General features: G+C 39.5%; 1 protein-coding gene across 1 annotated transcript in view; it reads right to left on the bottom strand.

The window, feature by feature from the left end:
- GLI3 (GLI family zinc finger 3) overlaps window positions 1–26,626 on the bottom strand; it is a 227,807-nt gene that overhangs the window by 186,801 nt on the left and 14,380 nt on the right. Inside the window, exon 2 of the mRNA XM_018559622.1 lies at window positions 18,415–18,577. Within this exon, the coding sequence (XP_018415124.1) occupies window positions 18,415–18,538 (124 nt within the window). The 5' untranslated portion in view covers window positions 18,539–18,577. The remainder of the gene's footprint in view (window positions 1–18,414; window positions 18,578–26,626) is intronic.

Here is a 26,626-nt window from a genome sequence, read left to right as displayed (position 1 = left end):
TTTAGCAGGGACCCATTTAAAAAAAAACAGACCTTGAATTTTAGCTGCAAGGTCCAGTTTAAGATTGGTCTAGTCAAAATTATTAACTCAGCTTTACAATGATGCAAGAAGCACAAATACTGATAATATTCTGCATCATTTTGAAATCGTAATGTTGATACAATTTTTTGAGATAGGATAATTCATGCACTGGAATCGTACTTAGAATATACACATACACAACACAAAGAACTGAGTAGGTAAAAATACACTGTGTACATTTGGAATATAGTATAATGTTTTAAATAATTCAATATCTGACAGCAGGCTATTGAATATACACTATTTTTAGCCATCTCCACTTTGCAACTTTCTGTCCTTTAGGATGGAGTTATGGATATTACTGTTATCAGCTAAAGCAATTTTAGCTCTTCCAAGGGAATCTTTGCAGCACCCAAAAAGTGCCTTTCCTAAATCATTCAATCTCCATCCGTAATTGCTTTACTGGCTTATCACGAGGGTAGACTCATTTGCATTATCTGTTATCTATAGATACTCATCCTGGTCTATAAACAGAGTTATCAATCCCATTCGGGAGGCCAGCCCACAAATTGAAGTTTTCTCTAGAGGGAATCAGCAATAAACAAGCCTGCGGCAATCTCTTTTGACAGTCAGTGGCAGCCTTTAGGAAGTAACTCTGTACATGATTAATAGTTCTGCTCTGGTTTGCATCAAACTTTTCCTTCTACAGCTCCTGTTCCATCGAACTGGAATTCTGCAGATGTTCTCATTTTCCATTCAAGATGCAATCACTCCACACTATTCTTAGGTGTATCTGATTCAATTTATATGCTGAATTCATGGTAAGCATAAAAATCACTCTTTGCCTCCTTTCCATGTTATTTCAGATATGTTTGTATGTCTTTTAGGCCTTGCTTTATAAACTTTGTTTATAAAAACCACAACCACACGCAGATGTAACAGCCATTTGGAAATAATTTCACGAAAGAATTAAAATATGCTTTTATTTGCATAGTTAGGCTTTAGTGGAATCAGAACATAACTCTAAGGCTCACACAGATAAACTATATAAAACTCAAACACTTTTGAGGCTATGTTTTACAGAGAATGTGAGAAATACTCAAAGTCTAAATACAGGAGATGCACTACAAATGAGCTTGCCCACTGTGTGTTTTCTTCCCATTGATTATATAATGGTGAAATGTCAGGTCAAGGGACTGCCTACTTCACCATCTTCTCCTCCCATTAAACTGAACTTCCCCTTTACTCAACAATACACCCCTCCATTTATTATCATTTATTTAAGAACTGCACTAAGCATATAGCACTATATTAAAAGTTAAAGTCAAGGAAACATAAAGTAGTTATACATTCTACTCATATCATAAAATGCTTTGTGCCACCTAAATGATTTCAATTACCAGTAACTTTTTTAAACCATTTGAGTCCCTGGTTTATCAGTTATTTGTCCCATTGTGCGGTTTTAAAATGGAATGTTGGAACTGCCTGCTTTTGTGATAGTTCAGGGGAACACTAAGCCCAGAAGCTGAATTGTTCAGTTCCTGCATTTTGCAATCCTGCCAGTGGAATATCTAGCAGGGATGTGCAAAGCCTCACCTGCCATTATGGAAGAAAAAGCTATAATCTTCAAGTCTGTAGCTGACAGCTTTTTCCCCATTCAGACCAGCTTCCAACAGGTTACGCAGAGGGGAAAGCCTCCCCACTGTGTAACCTGCAATCATCTGGCTTTTGACAGCTATGTTAGGTTACAGCTTCCCCGCTGCTGTGTGTAATATAACACTGTGAGGCCAGAGCTACCACAGCCTCTGACATGGAGTCAGGGGCTTAAGCTCTGTGGATGGTTTGGACCAATAGCAAAGCGCTATTGCTCCAAGCCATCCAATCAAAAATTTAAAAAAACACTGAAGGCATCCATCTACATGCCTCATCAGTGATGAACATGTGAAGGACAAGGAGGCTCCTCCCTCCGTTACTCCACAGATAGCTCAGTGGCCTGGGGTGGGTCGGGGCAGGCCGGGGGTGTCTCACCTGCCACCGATCTCACCTCACGTCTCTCGTATGTAAGACATGGCAGACAGGGCACATGCTCTGGGCATCACTTGATGGGGGAGCTGCACCACTCAAGGACAGTGGTGTTGATTCCCCCTTCAGCCCTCCCTTAAGCATGGACCCACAATGATAGAAACCTCTGCCAATTGCTGCTGTCCCATGTAAACAAAGAGTCAGGGCAAACCTCTTCTCATCCCCGGGACTGGGGGACTGATTGACTTTGGTGTCACCGCAACCCATGCTGGTCTACTCTGATGAAGGTCTGAATGGGGCACAATATAACTTAAGAAGCAAACACTTCTCATCCTTGGGGCCCTGACAGAGGGACTGATTGGCTAGGCTGTCATTGCAACCAATCGTGGGTCTACGCTGATGGAGGTCTGGATCGGGATGCGATCATTCTATTAAGGTACAAAAATATCTCTGCTGGCACACTTCATTTGCCATGCTATAATTTTCCTATTCTGCACTACATCATTCTGTATACCATGCTTGTGCGTTTCCTATTCCATACTGCCTCATTTCATGCCATGTTGTATAATCCCTGTTCCGCGCCACACACATCACTTGTTGTTAATGTTATATTTCACACTTCCCCATTCTATACAATGTGCTGTGCATTTCTTATTCTGTACAAATGTTACAGGCCCAGCAGCTCTAGTGTCTGCACCTGTGTGTCCTAGCTGGCAGCTCTAGTGTGTGTGAGATGTTTGGGCAGGGTGCAATTTCAGTGCTCGCCAGAGGCGCTATTTACCATAGATACGCCCCTGAATCCTGCTACAGAGCGCTCAATAAAATATTTCCCATTATGTTCAAAGCAGCAGTGCCGTGATACCATTCGTACTTCCTGTAAACCCATCAGCCATCTTTAAAAAGGACAGAGCTGATCCTTGTCTGTCCTTCAGCAACAAATAACTACAATAGTAATCTATTTCTTGATGATTACTGTCATATTCACGGAAGTGCATGGGAGGGTTGGTAGGTCTCCCCTGACCTAATCCAAACTGCTCATGAAGAAAAAGACCAAAAAAGCATCAATAAAAAATGATTGATATCTAAATCTATATAAACAAAAAATAAACATCCTCTTTCCCCACTAATCCACAGGTCAATACCAATACATGAGATACCAATACAACCAGTAGGGTACAGAGCTGTGGCATGCGGCTAGTAAAAGGACAAATGCTGCTCCTTGGTTTAAATAATTTATTTACATTACAAGTAGTAAATAGAATGGCCTAAAAGACCAAATTTCATAATATTGTAATGTCCTGATGTCAATTCAGTACTACAGGTGAGGTTATTAACTATTTAACAGTATAGTATATAAAATGACACTGATTTTTTTCATGAGTTGTACTATCCAGATAAAAAGTAAAAATGTATAAAAAAAATTCTTTATAAGCTCAATGATGAATTTAGTAGATAATCCCTATTAGTCTCTTTACTTGCAACCAATTAAAAATATATGTATTGTATTATTATGACACGTTAATTATGCAATAAATCTTTTATATGAACATCAACAAAATTGTACGAATTATAACTATATGAGTACCCTCAAAAAAAACCCTGCACAACCAAGGTTGTATAATGTGTAGTTTTTTTACTAAGTTTGGGGCGAGGCCTCTAATCACCTGGGGGAGTACTTTGGGAAGTGCCTGTTTTGGAACAATTAAAAATATTACTTATTTACTAGCCACTTTTAGATTGTAAGCCCTCACGGGCAGGGCCCTCCTTACCATCTTGTTTAAAAGTGTATTGTGACTGTAATGTCTTCCTTATATTGTAAAGCGCTGTGCAAACTATTGGCGCTATATAAATCCTGTATAATAATAATAATAATAATATTTTCACACATAATCAATGTGAGTAGTTTGATAAAGTTTACAAAGTAAAAGAAAGAATGTTTGGGAGTTGCTTATATAGCCTAATTCCGACTTTTGCAGTGCAGGTTAAAAAATGTTTACTGATATCAAAGTGTATCTTCTACGGGTATAATTTAGCTTTAATCAGTTAATCTTTAATCACAGCACAGAAAACAATTCATTTTCCATAATATGAACACGAAAAAAATATCAGTATATTATACTTCTATAGGTGCTGCATTTTGATACGTTTTCTATACATCCCTCAAAAATTGTAGAATAATCACACACATAGACATACAGACAATACCTAGGGGAGATTTAAATGTACATATTACAGTACATCATTTATAAAAAAATTCCACCACTTAGGAGTCACAACAGTAATTTATTTAATATAGACATACAGATAGGCATATAAAAATATAGATATACAAGATGAGATGCTAATGGATTTGATGTGATAAGAATGAATACATGCAAAGTGCTGCAGAACTTCTGCTCCCAATCAATCACCAGAGATCACTGACATCATTAAAGCCTTTGATCAGAGATCTTCTTTCAAGCACTGAATAGGGAATGAAATGACCCACGCTAGCACACAGAATGGCGAAACACCTAAGAGACAAATCAAAGTGAAATACGAGAAGCCCGTAACATTTCTCCTATGAAAAACTATCCCCGCCTGAAAAAAAAAGCCACATTCCGGAACTGATTACTAAACACAAGTTTCAGAACTAATTATGCCTAATTAAAAATCAAACTTCCTTTTCACAATCTAAAGTTCTGAAGATCATTTCAGCTGTGGGTTTCCTTAATCCTTTTTTTTTCCCCTAAAGAAAGCTTTCTCAAAAAATCTTTGTTATTTTTTTCTGTGTCTCCAATCCACGTGTTAGCGTGTTTTCTTAATCCCTGGATTCATTTCCACTCACACTTCCCTTGTTTGCAGCAAATCTAATTGTTAAATTGCAGAAGAATCCGTTGTATTTTCACCCTCATCAAATGATCAATGAGTTCATTAATAAGACCTATAACAACACTGACATGTCATCGACACTGTTTTGAAAGATGATCCAGGCTTCCTGCTCCACACGCCAAGGTCTAAGACTCTCTGTGGCAGCTTGGAGCCCATTCAATATTTTTTTCAGACAGAGGAAAGTGAAAATCCATTTTGAAACCAATTTCAATTAGGATCTGAGAGCTGTTATCACAGGTGTCGCAGAATGGGTCCGTTAGGGGAAATGTCGTCTATCCATTCTGAAATGAAACCTTATCGGGGCTACAAATATGGCTAAGGACAGGCTATCTGTAAATTACTTTTCATCCAGGGTTAACTCTGCTGTAAGTTCTGTCATGTGTGATTCTTCCTATCCACTTGCAATAATCTAATGAGTAACTAGACGCCGCATGTGAGCCGCTTTTTTTCTTGTAAAGGGCTTCCCTTCCTACAGTGTTAAAATGCAAATAACTAGAGGCCATACAAGCCAACTTACTTAGCTACATCACAGAAAGCCTTTATAGCTTATTATGGGGAATAAAAGACCTGCATTCTGAAGACGGTCTCCGCCCCTCATTGCATTCCTGGTGATTTTTCAATTGCAAACTCCAGGGCCCAAGTTATTTCATTAATTCAGCACCCAAGTAGTGAGGCTTTTCTCTCAAATCTTTCAGTCTCCTTTTAGCAAATTATCCCATGACGGTGGATTTATTCAGTCAAAGACCCCCGGACTTTGAGAAGCAACAAAAGAATCAAGAGACTTTCTGGTCCACCTGCCTGGCGAATGATGAGGCAGGGAAAAGCCTCCCCCAGAGAAACCAATCAAACCATTGTGTGGCACAGTCAGAGCTTTTCAACTGTCAAGCCAGGAGAGCAGGGAAAGAGATGAAAGAACGCAGGATGAAGCTACCATTTACACAACCATGTGGGAATGGTCTCCAAAGATTTAATAATTGGAAGCCAACTTAACTTTTCCATGTCTTAAAAATGCAATATCCTATAACACATAAGCTGAAAGAATACTTAATTCATTAAATAATCAGTAGGGAGGTAGAAAATGGCTACCAGATATGTTAAATAGTTTTGAAAATGTAACTGCATACTTTGAAGGAAAAACATTTATATAGTTATTTGTTTTTTTAAAGATAACACTGCATATTGTGTTTAGGTTTAATTAGGGAAGAACAGCACATTGGCTACCTGGCTGCTGGGATTTGACAAGCCCTGGGTTAAAGCTTCTTTTTTTTTTCCGTTAGTGCCAGACATGTCAGACATGTTGTGTTTTTGAACTGATTTAAAGACTTCCTTTCACTATATTTGAACAGCAATGCATGTCAATGCAACCAAATGTAACACGCATTGTTTTTAACAACACTGCACTACAATGCATTGGTTGGCCAATTAAAACAATATATTTGTCAAGTTTATGCATTTTACCTGTCCTGGAAAAAGGAGTAAAATGCATCTCAACTCATCCATTGATGTGTGAAACAGTTCTATGATAAGCACTTACACAGACAAAAGTCATGCCATTACTGAAATTACTTTCAGTCACATTTAAAATCCTAACATCCAGAACAAATGGAAAATCTCTTCCTAATCCAGCAACCACACTGATTGTCTAAAGAGAACCTGTGATCCACAATAAAATCAACTGACATTCACCACAAAGACTAGCAGCTTTACTCCCCTGTAAAGCGCCCAGCTACCACAGGACCTGGGACTTTCTTTAATGTAATTAGCAGCCAGTTATCATAATTGCTGGCTTCAGCTTTATCCTCTCTTGCATTTTCTGCCATACTATTTGCAACTGAATAGGCCAAACAGCAATTGGTCAATGCTAAAGCAGAAGATGAGAAAGAGACACGGTTTCAAGGGTATATAAGAGCAAAGCCAACGAGCTGGCGTCTAGAGGTGCTCACTCTTTTTAGTGAAAGCTAGATAAAATACTTTGGGGAAGCCCAAGGTTTGCTCTAAAGATTAGTCCAGTAAGGGGATGGCCTGCATTCTGTTCAAAGGCTGTTATATTCAAGCGTCCTGTTCTCTGATCTACTTCATGCACATAAGAGCATAGCATGCCCACACTTTTTGAGCAGTAATGGTGGGTGGAGCCATACTATTAGGTGTCCTGTAAGGGCATGCACTGCATTCTGTTCAAAGGCTGTTATATTCAAGCTTCCTGGTCCCTGATCTACTTCCTGCACATAAGAGCATTGCATGCCCACACTTTTTGAGCAGTAATGGTGGGTGGAGCCATCCTATTAGGTGTGCATTTATAGTTTTTTTTTTAAAGTTGACTTTACCTTTAAGTATACCATTAAAACATTTTGTCTGTTCAAAACGTGCAAAAAAGAGTATATTTAATTATATTTTAATTAACTATTATTAGTATACAGGATTTATATAGCGCCAACAGTTTGTGCAGCGCTTTACAATATAAGGACGACATTACAAATACAATTCAAGACAAGATGGTAAGGAGGGCCCTGTCCGTGAGGGCTTACAATCTAAAAGGGAGGGGCAATTGATACATGAGGAGGTAATTAATACTCTATTTAGTACTTAATTCTGACAGAAAGCTTGTCGCCTGTAAACTTTATGTGCTTTCTGTTATCAGTTAAATTGTTCCCAGCAATCTCTGTGGACTATAAAACCACTCCTCTCTATCTTAAAGTGATATTAAACCTTTAAGTTGTTTTTTTTTACTTTTTAGAAAGAGAAAGCCCACAATTACATGATTTTGTAATTCAATGTAGTTGTTTGCCAAATCGCTCCTCTCATCCCTCTTGTGACACCTGTGCGAGCGCGCTCCTGTGCTGTGACCGTGTCTGGCTGTCTGCAGCCTGCAGCAAGCCACGCCCCCCTCTCCCTCCACCACTCAGTCTGACTGACAGCAGAAGGAGCCCCTAAAACCAGGAAGCTTGGGGAACGGTGACAAAAAGATGTGCAAGTGTTTGTAGCCCTTTCCTAGGCTGACAACGCTAACAAATACACTACAGAGAGTGAGCATTGCCCCCCCATAAGACAGGAAATTTGTTACTGGCAGGATCACCAGGTAAAAATAAAGAAAAAAAATAGTAGTAAAGTAAACTACAATGCAATGCATTGTTAGATATGCCTTGATTCTGCAATGAGTAAAGATGCTCACGTTGTAGACTTAGGAGGAAAAAAGTAAAAGAGGGAAAAAAAGGAAGGAAAAGTCAAGGTTTACATTTAATTTAAACTACCTACCATATATACTCGAGTAAAAGCCGTCCCAAATATAAGCCGAGGTACCTAATTTCAGCAAAAAAAACTGGGAAAAAGTATTGAACCGAATATAAGCCGAGGGTGGGAAATGAGGCAGCTACTGGTAGATAGATACCAATAAAATTACATTAATATTTATTTAAAAGAAAAATAACCTAGCTCTGTAAGTGGAAAAGGGGGTACAGGGCTACATATCATGTACTACGGATCATTTAACCCATTCATGTTAGCAGAGGATCATTGTAAATGTATTGTTGCAGGCACTCTATATGTACATGTACTATATACTACATATAGAGTATATACTGCTAATACAGTGCAGACAATACATTTACAATTATACTAACATGAATGTATTAAATGATCTGTATGTAGCCCTGTACTATGGATCATTTAACCCATTCATGTTAGCAGAGGATCATTGTAAATGTATTGTTGCAGGCACTCTATATGTACATGTACTATATACTACATATAGAGTATATACTGCTAATACAGTGCAGACAATACATATATAATTGCTTAATGAATCTCTCTGAATCTTGTATAAGCCGAGGGGGGCACTTTTCACCCAAAAAAATGGGCTGAAAATCTCGGCTTATACTCGAGTATATACGGTATATCTCTGTAACTACATTGTTTTGGCATGTACCGCCCTGGCTATTTATTTTTACCTCACTGCATTTTTTTGGATTTGTGACAGGTTAACATTAACTTACCTGCTTATTTGCTTACATAAAATATAAAAAATAACTATAATTGCTAAAACAACTTGTGAACACTGCTCCCTATTTGTATAGACTGAATACATTTTTATTCCTGTGCATTAGGGGCAGCAGCTCATTAAAAATAATTTCATTAGCAGGTGGTCCATCTTCTTCCGCTTTGGAATCTGTATTTAATTAAAAAATTGTTTATTGTACTACAGAGACTTTCAGAAGAAGCATACTTTCATAACCACTTTCCCAAACCTCTAAATCAAGTCATTTAAACCTAGGTAATTACTTTCTGGTAAACGGTGAATAGTAGATACACAGAAAAGACCATGACTCCATTGTTTCTTTTTCAAAGAAAGGAGAAAAGAATGGCTATAGGTATAGCTAATTTATAGGTGCTGCAGATAGGGAACATGGGCTTTCTCCCTTTCTTACAGATACCTACGTGGAAGAACAAGACATTACTGTTTTCATGTTGAATGTTAACTGTTGTGGCCAATATTTATTTTAACATAGTGTCATAATCTTAGTGCATTTTAGAAATGGCCTTTACAAATTTAATTCAAGCTGGGGCAGTACTTTGTAAAAGCACTAAAAGGACCTATTTGTCTTCTGTTGTAGAAGAACTTGCCTAAACACTATTCTCCTCTGAACTAAACATATAAAATAACATCAATGTCATTTAAGGTTAGGTTAAGGGTTTTAGTAAGTTTTTAAACTTTTTAAACCAATGTTTATATACTTTTTAAAATATTTTTATCAAATCTCCTTTTAACAAACAAAAATTTTATACGACAAAGGATTTCCAAGCACACACATAACACAGCAGTAGTTATCTCCTTTTAGGAAGGCTGTCTCTTAGTGAAATCTCAGACAGAGAAAAACAGAACCCATGACACATGATTCAGAATATTGTGTGATTTTCTAAGAGAGAGCACAACACATGCTGTTTTCTTTTACATGTCTTCTCTAAATTAAATTCCATAATCCCCATTTGAGCAGAGCAGGTAAGGGGAGGGAGGAGGATGAGTTACTCTTACATAGTTACATAGTTAGTCCATCGAGCAAAGAGTGCCCCTTTGTCCTTTGCAGTGACTTTAAAGTGAATAATTTGGCACCAAGCTCACGGTATGCAACATTGTATTTGGCACACGGTGATCATATCCCCCTTAATCGTCTCTTCTCAAGAAAGAACAAAATCAGTTCAGATCATTTTTCCTCATAGCTGAGCTCCTCCATGCCTCTTATCAGACTCCTTTAGTAATGTGTACATTTCTGCTTTAGCTACTGAGATCTGTAAACATCTTTTTTCTCAACAGAGCATCTAAGAATTGACAGGTAAACATTTGAAAAGAAGCCCAAAATGTATGTATTTATTTATGTATTTTTTATTGTATTCTGTAAATCAAACGTAATGAAAAAAATATTATACACATCCACTATGCTTTCCCTTAAAGAATAATTAAAAAACTAACAGGATTATTCACACAAGGATGAAGAGTTTGGAAAAGGCAGGAGAAGTGAACAATCTAGGCCAAAATAGCTGATTTGGAAAAATCCTCCAATTCAGCTCACTTTCCAGTTCAGCTATGCTGTCCTAGATTGTTCACTTCTCCTGCCCTCTCCAAACTCTTCACCCTTTTGTGAATAGCCCTTCAAGTGGTCTATTTTTGAATTTTTATGAGAAGCCACAGTTGAATCCAATTTAAAAAAATGCGTTAAATTTTGTGTGAAAGTTGCGTGAATCTTGGGTGAACAAAATTAAAGGGCCATTTGGACTGCCATGGTAATGCATTCATAACGGGTTATGAGGTGTGACTGTGAATATGTGTTGAGGTGCCATTCAAAATGAATGGCACTGCAGTGCACCAATGCTAACACAGCGCAGCATTATGAATGGAATCTTAAAGATTAGGTTTAGGTAGAGGTTTAAAGTTTACTGGTTAGTTTCAGAATAATAGTAGCTTACTTGATGGCATAACTTTTTTTTAGTTATAATACAGTTTTTTTTCCGTTTTTTTATCTTTCTTCTGGTCTTTAATCTCTTAGCACTAGCATGCGATGCGACAAAATGGTTGTGACTAAAAATAATGAACCATATATTCAGAGAAACAGCTCTGCAATTTGAAGCTAAAGAAGAAATGGAGTTCTTTAAATCAAAAACAGTGCACTACTGTCCAGTCAGAACTTATCTTTCATCAATCTAAATACACTAAATAGAAATATGATTGGCTACTTATGGGCGTAACTAGAAATCACAGGGCACCATACAAAATTTTGCTATGGGGCCCTGTGATTTCTAGTTACGCCCCTGACACCAGCGCACACAACACAGATGAACGAATCTCCCCAGCTAGGTTATTGTATTCTGACAGCCCGCCACTGCCAGAATATCAGAACAGTGACTGCAGTCAATATTTGGCTGACAAATTATTACCCGACTACTTTGACAAAAGTCAATTGAATAATCAACTTTTGGCAAGCCGGGTAGTGCCAGCCGGGTCAAACATAGTGGACTGACACAAGAGAAAAGTCATGGTTTCTCTTGAGTTTTGTTACATTAATCTATGAATCAATATATATAAAAAAAGCCATTATATCTGTCGAAAGCAGAACTCACATCAGCATCATTCAGTATCAGTAAGCAGAATATGATATTATATACCCAGAAGTAAAGCTGACTGTGGGTTTTGCTACACAGTCAATTTAGAAGAAGTAGCTCAATATAATCTAAAAGTGTAATACATTTTTATTACAATTTTTCTGCACTCAGAGATAAATAAAGGATGATGTGGCTTCAGTACAATACTCCAGATACTAAAGTGACTAAAGTATGAGGCTGTTTCTGTAACATATCTTTCACTGTTTCTCCTAATGGCAAACACATGCAAAAGGGTCAATCCATCCAAAACCAATTTTCAGTTTTCGGAACAGGCTGGAGAGTTAAATGACTTGAGAGTATCTTTTTCGGACACAATTCATGAGTTCCTGGGCCTGCATGCATACTATGACCTATTTTGAAAGGGTCCCACTATTCCTGTTGGATTTCTCTATTTATTTTATACTATTAATAATGCTTTAGGAAGTGCATGAACATAAAAAAGAGGTCGCAGGAACACCCTAAGCTCATATGTGGACAACAAGAAAGCCAGGATTCATTGCAGAGATCTCGCTCTTAAAGTAACAAAGACACATAAGAAGCCATAGCCTGATTTAGTCTTCACCTATGACTAAAATATAACTTTTTGGCCCTTTAACTAGGGATACATAGAAAATGGAAAATAAATCCTATTTGTCAACCAATATATCAGGGTGCAACAAAATTGCAGGGAAGCTATGAAGTATATTCAGTTAGTACATGTGTTTTACCTGCATATAGTTTATATGCTTGGTGTTCAATTTTTTTTATGATAGTATGTCATATACAGATTGTAGATTCTCCCTCTAGTGGTAGTCTGTATGTCAGCAATCTACTACTGAGATAAGTGTCAGGGCTTGTTCACACCATGCCTATTAAGCCTAATGCACACCACCCCATATGTATGGTGTGATAGTGCACACAGAAAACAGTTGTTCTCTATGTGCCTTGTTCACACCATACATGTGCTGTAGCATGCAGAAAAACCTAGATCAATGGACATGGTGTGAACAAGCCCTTAACTGGAAAAACTTGCACTGTTTTTAGCCACTCTGAGCTGACAGATACATATGACTTACATTCCTGCATTAATGTGCAGACATTGTGCCATTTACACGTTACCATTTACACTTTACACCTCATGCTTTTAAGTGCAACACATTTAGCTGTGTTACATGTGAGCATTTTTTCTCGGTTTGTTTTACAGGAATTGCATATAAAGTGATCTGTATTAGAGAGGCAGCAAGGAGGCTGCAGTGGGTATGTCTGGGAACAGCTATTCTGCACCAAAAACTGGTAAACAAAAGAGGTTCCAAGAATACCAGAATACTGGCACAAGGGAACAGAATGGAATAGTGCCCTAAACCAGTACCTGGTGACAAAAATATCATTACAGAGCAGGTTGGCTATGTCCTCTGCACACATTTCACTACTTATTTTTTCATACTGATTGGAATGTACCTTTAATGCATAAAAAACATAAACTAAAAGACAAAACTCACATGCATTGCCTTACTGCATTGGGTGCCATTCAAAGTCAATATTACTGCAACATGTTATGTGCGTTACCACACAATGTAATAGGCTGTAAAGCAAAATGTAAGTGTAAATGGGTCCAAAACATATTTATACAATAGTATTTACTAGGGATGCACCGATACCGGTATTTTGGTACCGAGTACGAGTACCGATACCAATTACCGAGTAACGGAAGTTGCATTCAGGAATCCAGGTGGCATGTAATGACTCGCCACCTGGCTTCCTGATTAGCCGGGAAGCCAGGCAGCGTGTAAAGAGTCGCCACCCGGGTTCCCGATTAACAAGAAAGTCCCCTCTTACCTTAGTATGTGCAGCCTGTCATCCCCTGGGGCCTCTCTAGCGAGAACGCGGCCTTCGTCCGGTACCCAGCCAGAGCCGTCAAATCAGGAAGCCGGGCGCCGTGTAATAACGTGATGCCCTGCTATCTGATTGGCCGGGAGGCCGGCTCCATGCTCTCTTGTCATGAGATGATGAGGGAGCATGAAGCCAGCTTCCCAGCCAATCAGAAAGCAGGGCGTCACATCATTAGACGGCGCCCAGCTTCCTGATTGGAATGCTCGGGCCACATTCTCGCTGGAGAGGCCCCGGGGGATGACAGGCTGCACATACTAAGGTAAGTTAACCTTACCTCACGAGGCCAGCTTCTGGTCAATCACGAAACCGGGCAGCGTGTAATGACCAGCTGCCCGGCTTCCTGATACCGGAAGTACTCGTGCTAGGCATCGGAGCACTTGGGCGAGTACGAGTACTTGCCCAAATACTCAAAATTGGCACCGATATCGATACTAGTATCGGTGCATCCCTAGTATTTACTACACTTTACGTCTGACAACAACACTACAGGAAAGTACTGTGCATTATAAAACATTATCGGTAATAATAACACTCTATATTTTTGAGTGCACATGTTTGCACCAAATAGTAAATGTTTGTCAATCTGTATACATGTATTGCCGGCAGTTTTCCCCAGTTAGGGCTGGAATCTTATCAATCTTTTTTACATTTGTTTTTAGTTTTTTACACTCACAAAGAGTGGGCAAAATGGCTCCCACATAAAGCCTTCAAAGCAAGAATATCAACAAAAAATATTACGAAAGTAGTGGCAATGAAACACATGGAATTAAACAAAGGATCTAAAAGGTTTTATACAAACTAGTTTTCCTGGCTGGAAATACAAACCAATGTTTGAACAGATAAATAGTCTGTACTCTGTGAGTTAAGTTACTGTCAAGGAATAAAACAGTAAACTTGTTGATTGGTTAAATGCTCATTTGGCTAGCGGGGAAAGAACTAAATGTAAAAACTGACATTAATTCCCTAACAGCAGTGGGTGCTCTCTTCCACTGCCCAATGCTTGGGAATGTGGATTGGCCCGCACCATCCTACTGTACAATTAAGGATTGCTGGTCCTGCATTGTACATGATGTATGTACAGCACTACATAAAATTGTTGTTGCTATATAAATGCCTGTAATAAATAAATAATAATAATGGCATCAACAAGCTGTGATCAGCCATCCAGCTATGTGAATTGGTTTTGGGGGATTGGCTGCACATAGAAGAGGAAGCCTGCGGGCATGAGGAATAAATGTTTGTACTTATTCCTTTCCCACCTAGCAGATAAGCATTTAAACCAAGCAGTGGGGGTACCCAACTGCAAGGGACAATTTAATAGCTGCCTGGTGTGTGTGTGTGTGTGTGTGTGTGGGGGGGGAGGCGGGGGTTAAGCATTAGATTAAGGGCTAGGTTTTGGGGATAGCTTAACATTACATTTTGGGATCAAGGTAAGAGTTCGCAAAACATGCTCTCCCTGCTGCTTAGAGCTGACATTGGACACTGCAGCTGTTGCACACTGGTTCTAACTCAGAGAGCTGAGTTATAACCGCTGATTGGCCACCTGTGTCTTTTCCCCAGCGGACAGCAGTGACTGTCCCACACAGAGATTCCAGGTGGCTTTGGGTCTCAGCCACTCACAGAGAGGCAGACCCAGCTGTCAGTTAGGCAGCCAGGGTGGATACCAACAATATTGCTGGAATCTTTCTCAGCTACAGCGCAATTCTAATGAGTGTAAACCCACTACCTGGTGACTTTGGGTCACAGGAGTACATTAGTATATGCGCTCCTGTCACCTAAAAGAGAAGAAAAGCCAAAAAAAAAGTTAAAAATGCATATTTAGGATATGTGTTGAGGTTTATGAGTTAGGTTCTCGGTTAGGTTAACAGGTTTAGATAAAAAGTTACTGTGACGATGTGGTCAGAGGGGAGGTACAATGCTCCATATATTTTGGTCATGCCCTGGAATCGTAGGATTCTGGGGGGCAGTCACAATGTTGCTACAAAAATTTACAGACCATACTATCTCAATGGCCCCGGCATTCTTTCTCCTGCACCACAATACGATACCTAAACGATCAGTGTTGCCAAATATGATCAAAGCGGCGAAAGTCTGCATCCCGGTGTTGTGGCGGGACACTCATCCCCCAACGGTGGGCATGTGGCTGAATAGGGTTAATGAGATCTGGAGAATGGAGGACATGACTGTGTCCTCCATGGGGACACATCACATTCTGCAAAACTTAGTCCTCTTGGGCAGCATTTTTCTTCTCTCCGGAATACCAGGCATGTGTCACCTCAAAGGAATCTACCAGCCCTCGGAAGAACTGAGTGCATAGGGGTCGGGGACCCACTGTGAGTGAGGTTATTCTTCCCCACCCCCTTCTTTGTCTATGCCTCTAATCCTGCTTGTCTCTCTAACTTTTGTCTCATACTTGTTATATTCATACCTGCTACGTTAGGAGCCTGGGACTATTATTTTTGTATTGCTCACTACAGGCTGTCCCGGGTATGTCTACATACAATTTTGAATATCTCCATCCGAATTACAGTTATGACACGGACTTCGGCTGGAGACGGTTGGACCGTGCATGTCTCGTGTTTCTTCTACCCTCTTCTCCTGCTACTTTCCCCTCCTATTATTGTATGTTGTTTACAAAACTTGAAAATTAATGGGATACATACTTTAGAGTTAATACCCATTATCTGCATTGAAGTATTGTCCTTGAATTGGAAGTATATTGCTGTGTTTTTTGCACTGTATATGTATGGCTATCCTGTTTCATAAAATAATGAATTTGAAAAACAAAAAGTTACTGTGACTAATGTTACTACTTAACAGAAAATTTACAAATAAACATTATGGCAATCATAACAAAATTCTACAAGTAATATATGTTGTGAAATTTCATTTCACTACAGGCAACCAGAATGACATATTTCAAACATGCCAAACATCCTGGTGTGACTGTATGAACTACAGTGTTTTAAAATAATGAATTCTCATTAGTATCTAACAGTACACTGATTGTTACAATCATGTCAGTAAGGGCTTGTTCACACCAAGTGTGGAGCAGAACGCATAAAAAATGCATCCAATGTATTCCAATGGTATTTTGGGCTCTAGTTCACACCACAGCGTTCAGTTCCAGAGCATGTGGAAAAACTGCAGCATGCACTATTTTTTCTGCTCCGGAATGCACAAAAACACATGCAAATGCATAAAAAATGCATGCAAATGCTCTGGAACGCACTGAAAGTCCATTTTAGGCGGGGGGGAAGAAACGTCCCGTAACGTGGCAAAAACGCTGCACTGCATGTGCAGAAACTCATGCAGATCTGGTGTGCATTTGGTGTGAACAAGCCCTAAATGCTCCCAGTAAATTGACAGCATTGATTTCGATAATGATCATATCTGAGCGTGGTTAGGGCTCTTTCACACCTGCAACGGGCAGTATGGTTGTCACACTTCCCTGTATGACGATCCGGTGCCGCGTTTTACCTCCTGACCGAGCTGCTCGGCTTTCAGCCAATCCTCTCGGAAACCTCTCCATTAAAAGTCCAGCTCACTTGTTCCGCCCCGTTCGAGCAACATGTCTTTACACTCAGTCGGACTCCCTGTCTATCGTTTCAATCCCCTGCCTGCTGTTGTATCCAGCACCTCGGCGCTGCAACTAGCCTCTGTGTCTTTGGCTGCCTGCAAGAGGGCGACACAACCTAGAAGGTGTCCAGCAGCCAATCATCCTCACCATTAGACGCTCCGTCGAAGACCTTCTTAGATTCTATGCCTCTAGTGTGTCCCCGGTAACGCACAGGCACCTACTTCCTGCGTTATCAATGATCTGCATCCCAGGCACCAATATTTGCACGCTACTTTTACTCGTTTTGTGTGCCCCAGCCGACAGAACGTGACAATGGTGCATATAACACACACTTACTGGTGTGCATTGGGAACACAAGATTCTTTTAAACTTTTTTTAAATGACACTTCATGTAACTATGCATGGTAGCAGATTGTGACGTGCTGCTGCGTGATGTAATGCACTGCATTGTATGCCTGCATCATTTTATCACAATGCTTTTTGTCTTGTTATTGTCTTTGTAATAAATGTACATGCTGTGAAGGGAATGCTTGATGACATCAAAGCAGCTATTGAGCCAAGATCATAATGTACCTTTGTTCCATAAGTTACCTTTACACAAGAAACTGTGTCTCAGAGTAAGTCAAATTTAAAAATTGTAAAATGTAGCAACATACTGACATTCACAGCAAGATACATAATAGGAATATTTTACCAGTTTAATCTTAATGTGAACACTATGTTTCCATCTCCCCATGTAGTAACAATCATGGATTACCCATGTCAGCAACACGTGAACTCATCAGCAAGCCCTTTTCACTGTTCAAAACTTCGAGCTTCCATAGAAGTCAGCCAGTGTTCAGATACCTAAAACCATCATATAATGACCCATCTGCATAACAGTAATGTAGACGTTCACATTCATATTGCCTGAGTTTACAAATCTGTTTCCAATGCACCAGCGCTGAGGCCAGACTAATTTTAGAGGAGCAATAGCTATAGGCTGTGAAAATTCAGCCAGTACACCCTTTTATTGCAACCTATCTCTCGTTAATATCTCCAGAGGTCTAAAGGTACCAAAAGACATCTCTGTCATCAAATGCTTCTGCTGAAACTGACAGGATTAAATGATGATTATCTAATGTCTATGGGCACCTTTTGTCTATTCATCTATACATAATTATACATAATTATACATTTTCTCCTGAAGCTGTACTACAGATGAAATTTGAGATTGCAAAGCCTAGTTGTGATACAAAGTCAGTGAAGCATTTCTCTTCATGTAGTGATAAATAAGGGTCTACAGCAGGGCTAAACTATGGGATTAAAGGGGAAATTCCTTCAATTAAACATGTAATAATGGAGAAGAAAAACATGACATGAATTGAGAATGCTGAAAAACATATTTAATACTTTAAACTCACCATTGGATGTTGTGCTGGAGGCAACTGCCTTCTCACTCACATCGGTCCGAGTATGACCTTTCACTAGAGAATTCTCTACTTTTTTCTTTTCACTCATAGTAGTGCTGTGGGACTGTGCTTCCATGTTGACTTCTCATTACTCACAACCTCCCTGTACGAAGAACTGCACAAAACATAAAAGTGGATCCAATTAAAAATGCAAAAACACATCACAGTCTGTTTCTCCAGCACACTCTGGTATGCAAAACATGTTTTAGTTTTCAGAAATAGTGACACCTTACATTAACGATTAATATTCAAAGAATACATGCTCCTCATGATAAAAAATATTAAGCAGTGGTTATGTTATGCCTAAGCCTGCTTAGTCCATTCTGAAGATCTTTCAGCCCCAAATTGTATTCTTGTCAGTCCAGACATTATCGAGAAACAGCAGTTTGAACAGAGGGGTACAAATAGACGCTGCCTGTAGTTGTGTTTTTAAACTGGGAATCCCCAATATTCATCTAGATATGTGTTCACCTTAGCACTTTCTTACAGAAGACTGAGGCCTTCAGCAAGCACATCTAAACAGCTATTGCTACTTTTTTAATTGATAAAACTTTTAGGTTATATCAGTTGCATATGCAAGTGGTAGAATGCCCAAGGTCCCACTGGAGCTCTGGGAAAATAAAAGCTTACATTTGCAAATGTGCTTGATTTTCTGAATATATTAAATGAGCTAAGGTATGGCACAGTTCACGTATCACATTCTATTATCTATATGACAAACAAACAATGCATCAACCAAGAAACACAACAAACCTCTTAAAGGGGAATTATGGGTTGAGTGAAAAACACTCAACCCCATAATTCAAGTTAACCTGTGACAAAGAAGCTGTCACAGTTCGGCTCTGTAGATCGGGAAGTCAGTGAAAACACACTGCCATCGCTGACTTCCCAATCCTCTCCCTGCAGAGAGAGGTGACTGTAGGAATGGATGGGGAAGGGGCGGGCACATTGTGCTCTGCCTCTAGAGAGGCTGGCTCAGCTGTCAATCAGCCAGTGGGGCGGATCTTGACAGCATTGTCGGGATCCGTCCCGGCTGTGGCACTCTCAGCATACTGAGTTTTGGGTCACCAGAAGACACAGTGTATGTCCTCTCCTGTAATTTCTAAAAAGCAAAAGAAACCTTTATTACAGGAAAAAACTGAACTCCAGATGTAAGCAAGGTACGGAAAAACATGGTTTTGTAAAACAGCATATACAAAAACTTAAAACAGTTCATCATTCATGTTAGAAACCATGAACGTGTAATAAAGCTATATTCACTGAAAGCAAATTAAAAGGGAACCACAGTCTTTTAAATGATTTTATACCAATGCATGCAAAGACCTATATTCTCAATGTGTGTTAATTTTAAAATCATTCTTCCTGTGCATACTTCTCAATTTTATGTGCATACGAGCAGCCATATTTCTTCATTACAATTACAAGTATATTTCATTCTTTGTGCATTATTGATCAATTTATCTCACTGCAAGTCAACGAGACAGGATTTGTCTTATTGAAAACAATTCACATTAGTCTCTAATGACTGTTAGCCAGAGACCATGTGATTTCTTTTTTTTTTTTTTAACTGGAACTCCATTCATGGCTGCAAACACAATCAAGCAGCACTTTTATATTGAAAGTAATTTTGTGATTCAGTTATTCTAAAATGTGCCTTTTGGCTTGTGTGAAGCTTCACAGAGATGGCACACATGGGTGGGACAGCTAGATCTTCACTGTTAAGTTTCAGTAATTATTCCTTAATGTGTCAATTTTACTCCAGCATAAAACTTTAAAAAAGAGAATTAAAACATATATTTATAAGTTAACAAGCAAGCAAGTAAATCCTAAACTAGAAGCAAGCAAGTAACTTAAGACAATGTTGTCCTACTGGTGGCTTGCACACCAGCATCTGTGGCCATGGAGACCCTCCGCTAGAGTTGCCAACCCTGTTATACTTGAACAAGGACCAAAGAACTACTTAGTCACAGTATACAGGTGATATGATGGGCGAGTGGCTATCACTGGATAACAGGAAAGTCATCATGTATGGACACGACAGACAGACATCGTTGCTGTATGGGCACACATGGAGAAATACTCTTCTTTTAAATAGGGTCCTTCAACTTTTCAAAAAATGTTCTGGTTCTGCATACTTGAGTAGCTGGACAACACAAACCCAAAACAAGGCCTGGATTTCATATATAAAGATGCAGATCAAAGTTTAAACCCTCTTCGGCCTGGTTCACACCTGAACGTTTCGTAGTGCGTTCAACGCTCGGCGAACGCTCTACAAAACGCTCAAACATCTAAATCCCATTGTATTCAATGGGTCTGGTTCACAACTTGCCGTATTTCCGCCCATCCGAACGCGATACAAAACGGCCTACGCCCAAAGAAGTACATGTACTTCTTTGGGGCGTATTGGTCTCTCGTTTCCATTGGGATACAGCCAAGTAGCCCTCGCAAACGGGCGTTTGTCGCACGTTTTTTTTACCGCGAATGGCGCATATTCAATACGCCTAGGTGTGAACCCAGCCTAAACAAATTCATATTTTTGTTTCTATGATTTCTGTAAGATATACAATTTAGGTAAAAAATAAAATGTCAACTTAAGACAAACAAAAATATTGGCCCCATCCTCCCTTTTTAATTATTTAGCAACCAAATGTGGAATGCTTTAACAAAGCTATATAACTAAGATAAAGACATGCAACTTTTTAATGCTTATTGTTATATACTATATACCGAGATGCTTTTGTCCCTTATGTTGATTATTTACTAGTGGAATGCTTAATATGCAACAACCAAATGACTTCTCAATGTAGTTTAGAAACATTAAGCAGCTCTACCCTCTTGTCTCCAATCACGCTGCTTGAACTTCGGTGCCTGGTAAAGCTTCCGGCAGGGCCTTTACTATGCAATAGGCAAAAAAACAGCACTCGCAAGGGGATACGTCCATCCAGTACTTTATTTGTAAAAAGGCATAACAGCAGCAAACAAACAAATGCTTACATGTTTCCGCCCCCAAACTGGTCCTTAGCTGTAGCCAAAGACTACGGCCCAGTTTGGGGGCTGAAACATGTAACCATTTGTTTGTTTGCTGCTGTTATGCCGTTTTACAAATAAAGTACTGGATGGACGGAACCCCTTGCGAGTGCCGGTTTTACCTATGACTTCTCTATGTATGTTGATTTTTGTACAGCCCTTGGGTCTTACTCAATAAATAAATCATTTAATAAAAATATATATGAATATGTAAGATCCAGATGCTCAGCACTCAATGCAGGCAACAACTGCAATGGACATACAGTATAATGACCACACATTGGCAAATGCAGTCATTCTATAGGTAGATAGTACATAGTAATAGATATAAAAACAGTTTAAAAACGTTTAAGTCCCCTCTCCCACCTGCCCATTGTGTTGTGGTTCATTCCCTTATCTCATTCATTAAAGTGTATCCACACCCAACACCTTTCTTTCAGTTTTGGATAGAGTGGGGAAGGATTAGCACTCCTCTCGGGTTTTACTGCAGTCAGTGGCTCCGTTGGAAAGATTACTTTGCTTTATTTTGGTGAAAAGGTTATCCCAGGATAGGAAGTGAGGGGAAATCTAGATAGTGAAATGCTAGAACTTCTGTCAGTTTTTCAGCATTGTCTATGTCACTGTTACAGATTTTTCCCTCACTTTTTGTCTGGTAAAGGGTTGTCCCCAGAATATAAAATATCAGGTAAATTGTATTGCATTGCATTGCATTGTACGTGACCTATGCTATGAGGACCACAACTTTATAATACTTTACAATGCTATAAAATAAAACAAATATTTGTGTTAGTATTCCACCAAAAAAACGAATTTATCACATATGCAGTATGTAAAATGTAAGTGACCTAAAGTGACATATCACCACCAGAATTCTCAGGTCTGTCCATTAGTCCAACATCAAATGATGGTGCAAGTCTTCATTGATGAATTAATTATTAGGTAGAACACACAAATAAAAATATTCAGCTCAAGAAATTGCTTTGTCTTTGTTATGACCTTGTGGAAAAGGGCAGATTTCCAACCTACTACAGAAGAATCACACCACAGGGGTCTAAATTGAAAAATCCCTTATCAGTGGAGCTGGCCCATAAACTTACTAAGAAGACATATAAAACACAGTGGGAAGGAATTTATCAAAACTGGAGCAGACAAAATCTGGAGCAGCTGTGCACGACAACCAATCAGCTTCTCTCTTTCATTTTCAAATCTTAACTGAACAAACTGAAGAGAGAAGCTGATTGGTTGCCACTGACAACTGCTACAAATTTTGTCTGCTCCATTTTTGATAAATTCCCCGCAGTGGCTTTAATTGTTATCTTCGTTTTCATCATCTGTAGTTGCTGCTATTCTTGCTTAATCCTGGTGGCGTGTTTTGGTTTATTTTGTTTTTTTGGATGGTCTTAAATTTTAACCTATGACAAAGCAGGGCACTATGTTTCCTCTACAGCAGCATTTTTAAATGATGTCCTCTGGTATTGGTATCATGGGTAAGTCTTCCAGACCTCCAGGCACTTTTACATTTATGTTAATCACAGTTAAAAGAAACCCTCTAATAATTTCACCTGGAAAACAAAACCTGTAAACTTGGCCACACAGTCATTCATTTTGCATTCATTTTGAAGTTATGATTGTGATCACAAAATCAATATTGTTTCCAAGAAATGTTCATGTAATGATTTTTATTCTGCATGCCATCAAAGATTGAATTCAAAATTGTTTAGCTATTTCACACATGCTAGAGCCCAAGGCTCGTTCACAGCAACCCAGGCTCTAAAATGCTGCGGGCTTATGTCCACTGTGTCCCCCGCACAGTGTGTTGCATTGTTACAATTCATTGCACTGTTTACATTTTTTTTCAGAAAATGACAGTTCATTCAAGTCTATGCTGAACCTCATAGTAGTGTTGTGCTTGAAATGGGCACATAGAAAACATTTGCTACCTATGAGCCCTAGCATTGGACCTTTGCATCTGTGCAGATCAAACGCAGATGGTGTGGACAAGCCTTCAAACCAACTAAAAGTAAATGCCTCTTACATAATTCTAATTGTTCAAAGGCAATATCAGAATTAGTGACGTGCGCAGGCTTGGTGTGAAGCAGCAACAAGTCATCTCAGTTGCATCCTAGGTCACATTTTAAATGACTGCCCTACTGCACAGTTGTACAGCCCATATTTTAATCCAGAAGCCTTTAGAATAGGCTGCAATGGATATAGTAAAATGTATACTAAAGGCAAGCTAGGTATATTTTCTTACATCGGCGATGATTTCTGTATAGTATTAGTAGTCTACTGATTGATTTCACTTCTTGCCAGGAGATATTCTTCACATCAACACGTTAAACCAGTCAATAGCTAAAGGCACAGTTTAGTCATTGTAAATAAATAAAAATTAATAGTGAGTACATTTTCATAGCCACTGGTTAATTGTATATTGTTGATAGCATCAATAGAAGATTTTGAAAGTACAATAAAACATAATTATGGCACAAAATGATCATTTTAAAACACTTATTCACACTTTAAGTACTAGAAACAGCTATTCTAGTTTATATATGTTATTACAATTGGCTTCCTGTTTTAGTAAAACACAGGAGGATTACAGCACATGGCCTAGGATTTCAGCAGAAAAATAAAGATATTACTGCATTAGACTAGTAGCTAAAATTATAATTATTTTTACATCTATGTAAGCAATAACATGGCTTGTCATTACCTGTTACTGCTGAGAAGGACTCATCTCTGAACTTAAGATAGGATAAACATTCTTTGCTTAATGCAGACATCTTTGTTCTCCTCCATTCAACCATGGAGCAGCCATTGCTAATTCTCCTTCAGGCATTACCCAGTGGACAATTAATTCCAGACCTCTTCTCTATACCTAATCCCCCCTGTTACCGGGAACATGGATACAAATCAGTCTGCCTTCAAAACCATGAATATGATTACTTTGTTATGTATACAGTCATGGACAAAAATATTGGCACCCCTGCATTTCTGTCAGATAATGCACCACTTCGCACAGAAACTTGTTGCTTTTACAAATGTTTAGGCATTCTCAGGTTTGTTTCTTTTGTTTGCATTGGTATGACACAAAAAAGCTCAGAAAAAAAAGACTGCACTACTTTGTGAAAACCATGAAACAACTGCAAGGGATCTTTGGGGTCCCAGATAATTAGAAACTGGTGGGTAACTGAATTGCCATGTCTCCATCCAAAACTCTGGCATCAGATTGACTTTTGTTTCCCTCGGGAATGAATATAGGCTCAGTTCTTACAACTTAGCACTACTATTAGTGAACACTACAATGTGCTGCTCTTTAAATGACCCAGCAAATTCAAATCCAGTGTGGTTGGTGGATGTAATTGAGCACCAAGGGTTGAATGCATAGGAACAAGAACTGTAAAAACCGGCCATGCCTAGATGTGCAATTACGCCCTTCCTACTAAGGCCACAACCTTAATAGCCCATTCGCATCACTCAGGTCCGCTGCGTTGGTTTTACGCCAAGCACATTATATTGCAAATTACCATGCATTGTGATAAGGCAGCCCATTTATTTCAAAGGACCTAAAATCAGGCCTGCAGTATTTTACTATTGCAACACACCACATAGTACATGGCAGTGCATTACCACATATTGTGGTGAACTGCAGCGCCGGTGCATCAGGAAGGTATGTTGAGGTGCCCCTCCAACCCCCCACCCAAGGGCCCCCATTTGGTGTTCTTTTATGCATAACTTTTTTCAGAACTCTTCAGGATGCTCATGTAACATGCAGGGTCCTATTACTTTTCTTTGGTGCTGGTACATCTTCAATAATGCAGAGAGCATAGCTGACATGATGACATCAGTGTCATTCTGTGCATCATTGTACTATGAGTGTAGAGTGCCATGGTGACGCGGCTCCACGACACCCTTCAAAGGTAGAGAAGAGGGCAGGCACTAGATCATAAAGCTGGTAAGTCGGCGGGGGTCAGCAATAAAAAAAAGTTATTTCTACAGTTGAGAACTGAATTTGTTCTTTTTACAATTGCTGGGCTGTTTATTAAAAAGGTCACCACAACGAAACACACCATGCTACTGTGCAGAGACCTGAATGGAGTTTACACTTTTTACACTGCCAATAAAGTTATATAGAAAAGCATACTGTACAGTACCTTGGGTTGTATCGCCACAAAGCAGCACCACACTATGCTGCTACCCAGCTGACATCAGCTGCACTCTAACACACAACATTTTAGGCTTAGTTCATATGGGTAGTACATCCACGCAGTTGATGTGCAGTTTTACTGCCCCCAGCATGTAACTTTTGACAGACTTGCCAAACGCAATAATTGGAATCAATGAGATTGCCTATTCAGGAAGCATCAGTATCGCTTCCTGAATGCCAGGCATCTGCTGCTCCACCATCCTCTGAATCCTCGATCCACTGCGGATCATTTTTCAGAGGACAGTGGAAACTGTCACCCATCTGAATGAGGCCTGAGTGTGTGGCTGATGTGAATCAGCCCTTAGTGTTGCCTTTACAATAACTTTCTGATGAGAATAAGATCAGCTTAAAGGAGAACTATGGGGTCAGTGCTTTTCCCCATAGTTCTCCCCAGGGTCACGGGAGGACACAAACTAGCGTCCTCCAGTGACCCAAAGATCAGTATACCGCGAGCAAAGACCGCCGCAGCCGGGACAGATCCCGACATTACTGTTGAGATCCACCCAGCTGCGTGATTGACAGCTGGCTCTGCCTATCTAGAGGCAGAGCCAGCTGTACCCGCCCCCTCCCCCGTACGTTCCACCAGTCAGCGCTGGAGGATCGGACAGGGGAGGGGGGAATCCCTGCAGGAAGCCGTGAGTGACAGCCACGGCTCTCTGCAGGGACAGGATAGAGAAGTGAGCGAGCGACGGTATGTGTTCGCTCACTTCCCGATCTATTGAGCTGACGTGTGACAATGAAACTCGAACTATGAGGCTGAGTGATTTTCACTCACCTCATAGTTCTCCTTTAATGGAAATATTCTTAGTAGTGTGTATTGTTTAAAAAAACATGTTCTATTGATTGTAACTGGATATGTACATACATATTTGCTTATTACATGTGCATGCTGTGCATACTACTTAGCAATAGTGTACAATGCATTAATAA

Source organism: Nanorana parkeri, unplaced genomic scaffold, assembly GCF_000935625.1.
Source record: "Nanorana parkeri isolate BGI_ZX_2015 unplaced genomic scaffold, ASM93562v1 scaffold407, whole genome shotgun sequence".
NCBI lineage: Eukaryota > Metazoa > Chordata > Amphibia > Anura > Dicroglossidae > Nanorana > Nanorana parkeri.
Note: the sequence above shows the minus strand (reverse complement) of the source record. Positions and strands in the feature narration are given on the sequence as shown.